Raw genomic sequence first — 12,897 nt, 5'->3', positions numbered from 1 at the left:
AATCTCCGTGTCTTAGGAGCAGAGAACAGAATGCTTAAAACCAACAAACAATTTTCACACTGTGGCAGCCATCTGTGAAGCCAGTTATACTAAACTACTTCTACAGTTGATTGTAAACTTTGGTTTATTTTTATTTGAGTTCTCATTGTACAGCAAGCGTGAATAAAAGGGAGAGTGGAGTCCGTGAGGAGATGAACTGTCAGTCTGTCTTTAATCTGGCATGATGAGACACCTGGTCAGTCAGGCCTGCTTTGATAGAGTTTGTTACAGACTGCCTTATGTTTTCCTCCATCAAATTATCACCCAGGGGCTTCAATACCTGTGGCATGAGAAATGTGCAAAACAAATAAAAACATGAGGTAAAAAAAGAGTTACATATAAAAATAGATATAAAAATTCAATTCAAAGCAATGAAGAAAATAACCAGGAATGTGGGAAATTAAAAAAAAAGAGGATTCTCCCAAAAAACGCACGATGCTACAAATAATGCAGTTAGACATTTTATAATGCAACGAAAATCACGTTCCTCCTACTCAAACCATTTACAATTCCTATGAGATGGATGTGCAATTCCATACCCTCTATGCAGCATCAAATCTGGTAAGTATACAGCATTTATGCAGACCGGCCCAGACGGTCCTGCTTATTGTCCTACATGTTTAAGGGTGAACACTTCAGATAGAGAAAAAAGGTAAAAATACTGTCTAATTTTTCTTCTTGTTATTGTTGGATGACAGTCTCTGTCGCTGTGCTGATGAAAGAGCACGATGGACCATTCGACGTCTAGTAACTTCAAACAGTTTGGAAAACACCTAAAACACGGAGTGATTCGTTAGGACAATGACTCAGAGTGCCTTGAAGTTAAAAGAGTTTAAGACTGTAAGAATCTGAGACTTTGTGGGTTTCTCACCTTCCTGGGACTCCTCTGAAGCAAAAGAAAAGAGAAATGCAAGAAGATTTAGGCAAGGTTTGTTGACACAGCACAAATCTTCTCTGACTAGTGATCAACTTACCTCAACTACACTGACCATTTTACACATTTTAGATTCTTCCACTTAACTGTTTGGTAAGAATGGCACCTCTACAGTCCTAGAATCAACGCTACTGGACGATGATATAGGATGACTGGCTTTCCAAATGAAGACATCAAACAATGATTAAAATTCATGCTGCAGAAAATTAGTAATGGTCCAAAATTTTAAAGTAGATAACTTTTTTAAAAAGCGAGGCTGCAATAACTTTTAACTCACCCTCTATTAGGCGATATCAAAGGAATATCAAGAGTGAGATTTTTTTTTTAAATAAAAGGTTAAGTTTAACAACTATCCAAACACAAACTTCCAAATCAGATCCAAATTTCTCTAAAGAATAAATACAAAATCCAAATTAATAGGGTGTGTCACTTTGTAAAATAATGACATTATTACAAGAAAAGTCAACGCCCAATCAACCTTCATCAAAAAATGATTCACTTCTTCAGTCTTTATATTTAAAGGCAAAACCAACATGGACCCGCGTGTCCTAGATCTCCAAATAAGCCCAATACTCCACATGCCCAGAAACGGTATCTGAAAATGCCTATTATACTGTCCATCAATACTAGCTGCAGCTTTCATTCTGATCCTTGACATGATGCTCAAGTATTTCACGACGATCATTTTAATGACAACATCCTTGAATGGAATTTTCTGAACACGGGCAATTCCAGCACACAGTTGGATATTCAACATGGCTTTCCTTAGTAGATTCTTGTCAGGCCCAACTTTGAATTCTGGTTTGAGGTAAAAGATTATGATTTGAATTCTGGTTGAAGTAAAAGGTTATGATTAAGAGAAGCTGGTTCTCTGTGGCGCTGTTTTGTTCATTAGTGTTTCCATGGTACGGAGATGAAACAAAATTCCTCTGGTAGGTAAAAGAAATCCCTATAGGGTTGTTCCATCAGTAAGTCACCACTATCTTCATGGAAGACAACAAAGACCTGAATAGCAATCTTTTCCCCCAAATATAAGCAAGCACTGCTTCTTGCCAGTGTTAGTAAGATACTTCTTTCACTTTCTTAAAGCAATGCACTTCCAAATCTCTTCCTTACAAGAGCTGATTATATTGTCTTTCCTCTAGGAAAGAAGCCTTAGAGACTCTGGCCCTGCCCATTGTCTGGTATAATCGGGTCTATGGCTAAGAATCTATTCAAAGGATATTACAGACATAAACCAATCAGAGCACACTAAAATTATGACCTTAAGAAAAAAATTATTCAGTTCATACTTTCTTTTCAGATTACACAACCATAACCAAATAAGAGAGAAAACATCCTTTTGACATTCCTCATAGAAGGGAAAAGGAGGGGGTGAATACTGCAGAAGGGGAGGGAAATGTCATGGGGATGAGATTAGTCACTGAAAAACCAAAAGATAGATACCAACCTGTTCCCACAGTGTTTCAGCAATCTGATCAATCATTGTTCCAATTTCTCTGAACTCCCCAGAGTATTTTACATATGCCCAAGTACAAAGAGACGTCAGTGCTAACCCCATGACAAGGTTACACAAGACGGCTATAGAGTTTAGGCCAATGAAGCCAGTCAGTCCTGAGATTATGTACATAGCAAACATGACTGCAAACAGTGTGGCAGGGGTGCGAGCAGCATAGAAGATGTTTTTGCCATCATTGTGCTTTATCAAATTTGCATAGGTTTCTTCAATTTCAGCTTCAAGCTGGTCCTGATAACGATGACAGAATTCATCTCCGCCCATTTTTTTTACTGAACGAAACTGTTTAATCGCCACTTCCTTGAGATCCAGGTGTTTTCGTTCCAGATCTGAAGGTGCGATGTAAGGCTTGTCCCCCCCACATACCTGTACAGAGGATTACAGGACAGATTACTGGCTAGAAACAATTCACACTTAGAAAACATTGCCTGTTCACAGTTTTTAGTCTCAAAAAGTCAAGCCACCTACGTGGTTCAGTTTTAAACTTGTTCATGATACCTCACACATTATCATAATCTATTTCTTATATGTTTAATGGAGTCGGGTAAAACAAATTTTCCAAGTGTAACTAAATCCAGTAAAGACAAAAAAAGTCTGTACCTGACTTCACCTGACCCACCAACACACCATAAGAATACAAAAAGACTACGGGTAGACAGTGGGTAAAAGAGACCACATAAAAAAGGTACTTTAAGGGCCCCTGAGTGGCTCAGTCAGTTGGGCGGCTGACTTCAGCTCAGGCCATGATCTCATGGTCTGTGAGTTCAAGCCCTGCATTGGGCTCTGAGCTGATAGCTCAGAGCCCGGAGCCTGCTTCATATTGTGTCCCCCCCTCTCTTTGCCCCTCCTCTGCTCACACTCTCTCTCTCTCAAGAATAAATAAAGCATTAAAAAAAACCAAACAGGTACTTTAACATTCGAGTTAGGAAGTTTAGCACAGAAGGTGCCGCTGGCCTTAAACTAATACTGCATCAGAAGCTGCTAATAGCAGCGCTCTGAATCATGTGTCAAAACTATTTTTAGTCCAATTTATGTAATAACTTGCTGCCTGTATCTGGCACTCTAACCATGTGAAATATTTTCTTAGTTTATTTCCAGAAGAGATGATAAAGGGAAATCAGTGAATGATGTATCGTGATAGTACATAAGGAGTACAAGTTATTTCAATTATTTAGCTGTAAAAATCCTTATCTCACTTTAGTGTCAAACTTAAATGCTGGTTACAAACCTGCTCCATACTTTTGCAATAGATCTCTCGTGCTCCTGCTACTGCAGCAAGATTATTAGCTTCAGCTGTTGCCTAGAAAAATAAAACAAAATGTGCCAATTTTACATTAAAAATACCCAGTGGCTCCATACATTCTCATTAACACAATAAATTCTATACAGTGAATAAGTCTGAAAATGAACCAGGGAAAACATTATCAACTTCCAGTTTTCCTTTCCGATGGAAGGGGTATAATAGCGGCTTCTAATGGGGCGGCCTGATTTTGTTTTGCTTAGGTTTGTTAAAATGGGTTTGCAANGTTTAAAAAAAAAAAAAAAAAAAAAAATACCACACATGCTCAGGAAATTATAGAGAATTAGACACACCCTAAAATGTGTCAAATCTCCAGATGTACAGAATTAAGAATTACTCATATGCTTGCTCTGTCATATCGGTATAACACAAGAGATTTTTAAATCCACAAAACTGCTTACTACAGGAGTTTTAGAAGAAAATACTATTTAATCTACTATAAAACTGAGAAATTGCCCAAAATAGAAAAAAACAGGAACTAGATATGTATCTGAAAGAAATAAAACCTAAATTTGGGTGAAATATGAACAGTATGAACATAATGATATAAAATTTAGTAAGAAAAGACTGACATGAATGTAATACTAATTATTCTTGATTTATTAAAGCTGTTTTATCTTTTTTGTAAAAAATAAACTAGGTTAAAATAGCATTGTCCCCAAAGAACAGCTTTTAAAAAACAGAGAAAAGAAAGGGAAAAAAAAAAAACAACTTGTATGTACCAGAAGCTCTAAATCATTAATACCAAGATGAAATAAGTCTTATTTCAAACATTCAATGTCAAAGACTCAGAAAACAGAAGAAGCTGGTTTAGACAGGCCCATATTAAGCTATCTCCTGCAAAAGAAATTTTTCTACACTTCTCTAACAACACTATTTCTGATGGCCTAAGTGTGTAAGGTCTGCAATCATATAAAAACTTCAGGCCCCATGACTTGTATTGACTTAAAATATCTGAAATTTATTTGTGTGCAAAAAATCATGATCCCACTTCCAGCATTTATCTTTAAACGAAAGACTTTCCTCCTTCATAAATAAATATACATACAACACACACACACTACCTGAAGCATGGACTTTGGATGTGGAAGTTCCTCTCCTTGATAAATTTTAATGTAAGCCTAAAAATACAAAAGATCGTTACATAGGTAGGTTAAACAATTTGGCTCTACATTTCTGAAGGAAAAAAAATCCACTGAATATTGAAATAATTCATACTTTTAAAATGAAAGTCTAGGCTTAAAAAATCATAAACAAAGTTAACTTTATTCTCAACATTATTAAAACCATACACTGCTAAATAATATCGTACAGAAATGTTTCTAATAGAATTCCAACTTGCATAAAAGTTATCATATTTCAAAGTTATATACACAATGCCATCTCTACTTTATGAAAAGAAATCCATAATTCTCCCCTACTGTTAACTATTTTAAATGTTAGACATTTTTACTCAATATTTCACTTCAACCAAGTTAAATGACATTTCAGTTCAAGAAAAAAAAATTACCAATTTGTGCTCTAAGAGTAAGAAGGGAAGATGAGTTCTTAATAAGTCCATATAGAAACTGTTCATCTCAACTTTTTACTGACTCTAAATTACTTCAAAACTAAACAAAAACACTGTGAAAGTGACCAACTGTCCAATAAACGACCAAAAGTACACTCCTAGTTAACTATAATTCCCCTTCCATCCACCTGTAACTCCTGTGAATAAACAGAACCCTGATGGTGGTCCTGCTCTGGTATGCAAGCTAGGAAGACGAAAGAAGAGCAGAGAGGGGAAAAAAAAATCTATGAATAATTGGGACTCAGAAACCAGTTATGAAACTGTCAGCTGCTCTTATTAAGTCCTCAAGAACTCAGAGAGAAGGCTTTTATGGGAACTCAAGATGCAGAATGACACTCTCAATATTGGCAATTGTTCACAAATAAAACAGTGGTATTACAATTATATGGTGAATGGTTCTTCTCTCCCCAGCAGAGCTGGAGAAAAGGGAGGGTAATTCCACAAACAAAATCACTGTCTAGAACATACAAGCTGTCTGCTGAAATTTTAAATATCCTTAAAAATTGATACAGCCCATTCAAAGCATAGAAATTATAAATTTCACTTTTTTGCTTCAAAATAAAGATAGGAAATTTCTTGCACATACATAGGAGTTTTAAGTCAGCTATATTTCTAACTGAGACAAAGTCATTTAATGTAGGAGTTTTCCTACCTTAAAGTATTCTACAAGATCTCTACAAGTGACTTTAGATCCACTTATCTCTTTTTCTACCAAATTCTCAGGGGCAAGCAGCAATGGAACCAGATTTCGAAGCTCTCGCTTAAAATCTTCATCAATATCTAGTGGACACGAAATACAAGCCAACATATTAGTCAAAAAAAGAAAGAGTAAAGTCCCCACTGGTAAGAGTTAATAACACTGTTGCATGAAATGACTGTATACACTATCTATTCCTTGAGTATATTCATTTAAAAAAACTCACCCAAACACATCCTATCTCCTCGGGGGAAGAAAAAAAAAAAAACATACTCTCCAGCTCNCCGCCAATCATTCACCCCCCCCCATAATAAATTGTGGACTACCAAAATAAATTACGTATTAGGTATTAACTAAAGTATCCTTTTCAAAAGGCAAACAATTCATGAAATTGTACTAAATTTTAATACTAGATTTTGTTTTCCAGCCATTCTGTAAAATATTACTTCTCCAGCCTTTTGCCATCATGTGCAAATCCTAAAACACACTCAAAAAATTGTATCATCCCTAAAATGGAGATTAAATCTGATTACATGAACAGAATATATTGATAAAACACTCTACAGACTACAAACAGATGGAATACTGAAATGTTCTCAGCCTTCGGAATTTTTAGGTCACCGGCAAGGAACAACAGACCATGTTCTAAAATACGCTAATCCGTACACTAGGTGTCTGCCACAAACCAGTGGAAAGCTAGACAGACCACACAGAGCACTAAAATCACCTCATTAGCAATGCATCAGAATGTCTTCCAGTAGAAGACAGGAAATTTAAGGAACCATGTATTTTTTTAAAACTCTCAGCCTCTAAAAAATAAATTCTGATTTTAGCAAGAATGGGAATTCCCACCTTTCAATCTCCCATCAAAACTAGGATTAGTTGCAACTTTAAGACCAGGATGTGGCAAAAGGAAGCAACCAAGATTTGAGAAACAATTGTGAATGTGCTTCCTTACATTCTGTAGCTCTTCATGTTGATTTTGTTTTACCTGAGGGCAGAAGGAGACAGGGTAAAGGCACAAACAAGGAAAAAAAAGTTCTCAAGAAAACACACACACACTCACAAGTGTGCACACTTAACTCAGATGCTACCCCAGATGGCTGTTTTTTGACAATATAAAATTTTACTGAAGACACAATTCTGACCACCTTGGTAAGACCCCACCCACTTTTGTCTTAAAACTAGAAAAGATGTTTTTTTCCCCATGTTAAATTTGAAAAAATACAAATATACAAACAGTAATTAATCAGAATACTCAACACCAGACTAACAAGTAGTGGTTGTGGTTTGTTTACAAACCAGCAAATAAATTAAGGATTTGCCTTTAAAGTACTGATAATAGCAAAGAGGAAAACAAAGTACTAATTTGTTAAAAAAAAAAAAAAAAAAAAAAANAGTTAGCGCCTGAGCAAAATAACAGCTCAAGTGAAAAGGCTCCAGTGCAGTCCAAGGAAGCTTTGAAACTTACTGGGATTTCAGTACTTACTCCAAATGATCATTTATGATTGATGCTAGTTATCAGTGTTTTGGGAAGAGAGACTGCTATGTACTTTCTAGAAGAAAATCCTAAACTTAGATTTTTATTTACTTACTTTTAATGTTTATTTTGAGAGAGCAAGTACATGCAAATGAGGGAGGGGCAGAGAGAAAGTGAGAGAGAATCCCCAGCATGCTGTGCACTGTCAGCACAGGGCCAAACACAGGGCTGGACCACAGGAACTGTAAGATCGTGACCGGAGCAGAAATCAAGAGTTGAGCCACTCATTCCCCTAAACTTTGATTTTTTTTTAATAACTACTTATTTCAATATAACTCGTATACTCTCTCAGACTCTTCTCAAACACTGTTTAAAACACACACACACACACACCATTTATAACTGACAAAACCTGGAAACTACCTAAATCTCCATCAATAGTAGAATGAAGACACTGTTGTCTATTCATACAATCGAATACCGCACAGCAAGGAGAATAAATGAACTAAACTACATACAACAATAACTCAGAAACATAGTATTAAGCAAAAGAAGCTGGACACAAGAGAATACATGCTGCATGTGATTCCCTTCATAGAAAGCACACGCAAAGCCTGTCAGAGGGCAGGGCAGTACCAGAGGGTTTTGGGGTTAGTGGATGAATATGGGTGCTGTTACATGCCTATGTACAGTTTGTATAAATTCACCATCATCTGAGCAGTTTCCTGTACCACTTTAGTAAGATAAAAAAACAAAACCAAAAAACCTTGTCTTTGAAGTACAGAATTCTGAGATGTTAACATGCCTGATGTGCTTTGTGTTAATTTCTTCTGAACAAACCACAGAAAACTCTGACGGCTGAAATTCTCTCTGATAACAGGGTCTAGAAATGCCTTTCAAAAAATCCAAAAATGAAGAATTGGTTTAATCTCACATTAGTAATAAGAAAATTATATTATACCCCAAGTTTCTAATGTAGTTGAGAAACTAACTGCATCATCCTATAGGCAAATAAAATTTTATTAACCAAAAAAGATGACCCTTCCACTTATGAATTATGGGATTTTCATGTACTCTTTGTGTATGAGTAGATGGGCAGTATCTGACCCCGAGGTTTCCCCAAGTACTTCCCCAAGGTACCGGGCAGGGTACCTTTAGGAAGAAAGGATCACGTCCGTGAGGTTATTTTCTAGGAACGGCCGTGGAGTAGCATACTGCACGGGCCAGGAGTCTGGATATTTGGGTCCTAGTCCCAGTTGTCAATAATCAGTCAAGTGACCAAAGGCAAGTCACCGTTTTGGAGTCCAGTTATATTACATACTTAATAAAAGAAGGGTGGGGGCACCTGGGTGGCTCAGTCGGCTGAGCGTCTGACTCGATTTCAGCTCAGGTCATGATCCCAGGGAAGTGGGACCAAGCCTCGTGTCCATGCTGAGTATGGAGCACGTTTAAGATTCATTCTCATATTTTCTCTCTCTCCCCCCACCTCCCCAGCTTGTGAACTCTGTCTCAAGCTAAAAAAAATTAATTTAGAAAAATTTAAAAAGAGTAAATTAGAGGATGTTTAAGGTCCCTCTTCCAGTTCTATGTGCAGTCTGTCTAGGAGACAGTATTCTCTGGGGAGAGGGTCTCACTATTATCTGTGCTCAATGTATGCACACTGTATTATCCAGGTGGTCCCAAAGTTCAGAAGCTCAGCGGGGCCAGAAAGAGACACACAGGCAATCTAAGTAAGTCCAAAAGTTAGTGTCCCTCAAATTTTTATACTTTGAATATTGATGTACAGTTGTTCCTTAATTTCTATTCAAGGGCATTAGCCTTGCTGGCAGGAATATAACCAATTTACTTTTCATCCACTCTGTATGGAGCCACCTGGGCTAACTTGGGACACACAATTTCTGCCAATGACATGGAGAGACTGGAAGTCTACACAGCAGTCCAGACAGCGCCCCCGCTTCATCTGGTTTGGCGCTCGTGCTCTCCTCACTAGGAAATGGGGGCTTACCTGCAATCTCTTTTCAAGGAATTGTTTTCCACCTTCCAAGCCATATGAATGTTCATAAGGATAACTCCAATCTCGAATCAAAAACATTAGTGTCTATAGAAAGAAAAAAGTGGAAATCATCTCTTAACAAACTTTTACCAAAAAATCACTACTTTAACAATTTAACCATTACTCCCCTAATTCTTATCAAAAGTTATAGTAACCAAACGGTTAATAGTGCTCCTAGTGATAGCCAGGGCTTACCTATGCCAACAACACCCCAGCCCCTATACCAAGCAACTGCCTCCATTTGAGAACTTCATGGTATAAAAGGAAAGAGTCACCACAAACAATAGTACAGGGTCATTAAAAAATGAACAAAAGGCCGATCAGGGCATACAGATCATAATTTTAAGTTAAGGTTGTAGAAATAAAAGACCAGCTATCTAATTTTAGACCAAGTGATTCGTTTCACTGCATTTTTTATTCATATGTGTTCGGGGTTCTCAGTCTCAGACTTATGGATATTTGGGACCAGACAGTTCTTAGCTGTGTGTGGCTGGATGCTGAACAGCATCTCTGGCCTCTGTGCACTATGTCAGTGGCATTAATCTCCCTCCGAAAACTGTGACACCAGAAGTATCTCCAGACACTGGCAAATGTCCCCTGGATAACAAAATTATCCCAAGTCAGAAAAACTGATATAGGCCAAATGGAGGATATTTCATCCATATACACAAAAAAGTCATAAGCTGCCCAGATATTTCATAAACACGATCACTTGAGCCAGACAAGACTGAGGCAATCAGTGTAAACCCACCAACACTGAGAATCACCAGCAAGGTTGTCACACAGCAAGGACTTTACAGATGAGCAAACAGGGTGGAGTCATTCTCACCTCCTATAACACAACTGACTAAATAGTACTAATGTCAACTTATAGATTACACTTATTTCAAAAAAGAAACTATCTAAAATTAGCTTTTTTTTTTTTAAAGTCTCTGTCATAACAGGATTCCACAGAAGCAAGTAGAACACATGCTTCTCATAGAACTCCACCCAGGTTAATTTCTAACTTAATACTCTGTCTCCGACATCTTAAAGGACTAAAAAACATGGAGATTGAAGAGGTGGAGGGAGGGGACAGGTCTAATAAATTCTGAAACTTTTCTATATGGAACCAAAATAAAGAAAAACAGGACTAGCCTCAACTTGTAATATAACACACACACACACACACACACACACACCAGTAATATTATTCTGTAATAGTTTAATATTATTCTGTAATAATATTACCCCAGTAATATTATTCTGTAAAAATTTACATGACTATCTAAAGTTTAGGAATTAAATAACCTCTAAGAGAAAACTAACCACTTAATCTAAGTATGAAGAATCAAACTATATTCATTTGTTCTGTTTCCTATTCTGTCAGCCTACTGCTGATAAGGTAGTAATGATGTTAGTTTCAACTCCACTGACTCTGCTGCTAAAAACGAATTTCTTGTAATATCCTCTTACCTTCGGACTTAAAAGACAGGTGGCTTGATAACTACTTATAGGTAAGTTTTTAAAAATTATAAAATACTTATTTACCTGAAAAGGTTTCTGGTAGATTTCTTCCATCGCAAGTCTGCCGTACTCTGTAAATAACTATTAAAGCAAATTATTTAAAATAACGCCCCCAAAGAGATTGAACGAAGACACCTGTAAAGCCGTTCTGTATCAGACATCAGAGCCTTTAAAAAATCATTTGAAAGTCAAGCACTTAATTTTCTAACAGACTGGATATACATTAAAATTCCTTCTAGTTAAGAAGTTATAGATCAATTTAAAATCATATAATATTCAATCTTCTTACACTATAATAGGCTTCTAGAAGGAAAGTCACAATTAAATAAGAATTATATTTTCAATACTTTGGCACACATTCTTTGAGAAATACATACTTGCAAGTGTTGAAGATCATCTTCTTGAATATTCTGAGACAAATTATATACCTGTTAAAACAAAATTGTCTTTTTATTCTTTTTTTTAATACCCAGCTGTTTCTAACTTTACTTGCGTTATTTTATAACCTTAGCACAAATGAATTACTTAGCCGTTAGCTTAACCAGTGGCATGTGAAAACGATTTTCTCTTTTTTCCACATCAGGATAAAACATTACGAGGGAAGCAGCGGTGGTAAATTACATAAAAATCATAAATACATATATAAGGGGCCTAGAAAGGGGCAGACATCTTAAAAAATATGTTACATAATAAGGGGTTTTTTTTTCACCTTTTCAGTTCTGTAATGTTATAACACAACCATTTTTTTAACAGAGTGAAGACTGCTTTCACAATTCTTTTTCTTTTTTTTTAATTTTTTTTTATTTTTGAGAGAGAGAGAGAGCAGGGGAGGTTCAGAGAGGAGACGTGAACAGAGGATCCAAAGCAGGCCCTGCATGGACAGTAGAGAGCCCAATGCGGGGCTCATACTCACGAACTGTGAGATCATGACCTGAGCCTCAGTCCGCTGCCCAACAGACTGAGCCACCCAAGCGCCGCCCACAATTATTCTTCTAAGTCAATGAATATAAGGGGGATAATTCTACAAAGATATATTCCTCCCTGGTATAATCATTGTGTGTGTGTGTGTGTGTGTGTGTGTGTTTTATTGTGTATATATACATATATATAGTTTATAGTTTATATTTATTTCTTTATATGTTCATATATTTGTTACATTTACATATAGTTTGTAGCTTACATAGGTAGTTTATAGTTATTTGGTGTGTGCCTCAACTACCACAAACTCTTAACATGGCTTTTTTTTTTTTACTTTAAATAAATCATCTGTCTGAATAACATAAAATAAAAATTTTACCAGCCTGTGGTAGCTAAACAAATAACAGTAGGTGGCACTCTTGCCCTTTCTAGAATTTTTTAGAAGGCTCTTCAAGGCACAGAGCCCAGAGCTGAAGGTCTAAGTGCTATCAAGGAAGGGAAACTGGAGAAAAGACTGGATATGCAAACAAGGTCCAATCTTTTGGAGTCGGGTTAAAAAGTGACATTGGCCATCACAGGAGAAAAGTGGGTGTCCACAGATGTCACCTCTGCTGAGAGATAATTTATGTCTAAGAAAACAGGGTTACTCCAAAGACAGGACAATTTGTTCTAAAGGCAAATAAGTGATAATCCAGCTGAATCACTCGAAGGTCAAGAATATAAACAGCCCAAATAGGCCAGCAAACATAAAATGACATTCCAACTGACTAACTCCAAACACGGTACTTAAAAGTAATTAATGACTGAGGTGATTATACTGGAGCTAAACTTATATAATCTAAAAGGATGGACCAACCTATTCTTACTCATAAGGGCCTCAGCTT

At 36.6% G+C, this 12,897-nt stretch overlaps 1 protein-coding gene across 1 annotated transcript in view; it reads right to left on the bottom strand.

Annotated features, from left to right (window-relative positions):
• Window positions 1-98: 98 nt before the first annotated feature.
• The window catches only part of ATL2 (atlastin GTPase 2), a 32,400-nt gene continuing 19,601 nt past the window's right edge, over window positions 99-12,897 (bottom strand). Inside the window, exons 4-12 of the mRNA XM_077764258.1 lie at window positions 11,473-11,523; window positions 11,120-11,176; window positions 9,542-9,634; window positions 6,909-7,047; window positions 6,012-6,139; window positions 4,854-4,910; window positions 3,718-3,789; window positions 2,424-2,855; window positions 99-319 (exon numbers count right to left, since the gene is read on the bottom strand). Of these exons, the coding sequence (XP_077620384.1) occupies window positions 200-319; window positions 2,424-2,855; window positions 3,718-3,789; window positions 4,854-4,910; window positions 6,012-6,139; window positions 6,909-7,047; window positions 9,542-9,634; window positions 11,120-11,176; window positions 11,473-11,523 (1,149 nt within the window). The 3' untranslated portion in view covers window positions 99-199. The remainder of the gene's footprint in view (window positions 320-2,423; window positions 2,856-3,717; window positions 3,790-4,853; window positions 4,911-6,011; window positions 6,140-6,908; window positions 7,048-9,541; window positions 9,635-11,119; window positions 11,177-11,472; window positions 11,524-12,897) is intronic.

This window comes from Crocuta crocuta, unplaced genomic scaffold (assembly GCF_008692635.1).
Source record: "Crocuta crocuta isolate KB4526 unplaced genomic scaffold, BGI_CrCroc_1.0 scaffold164, whole genome shotgun sequence".
Classification (NCBI taxonomy): domain Eukaryota; kingdom Metazoa; phylum Chordata; class Mammalia; order Carnivora; family Hyaenidae; genus Crocuta; species Crocuta crocuta.
Note: the sequence above shows the minus strand (reverse complement) of the source record. Positions and strands in the feature narration are given on the sequence as shown.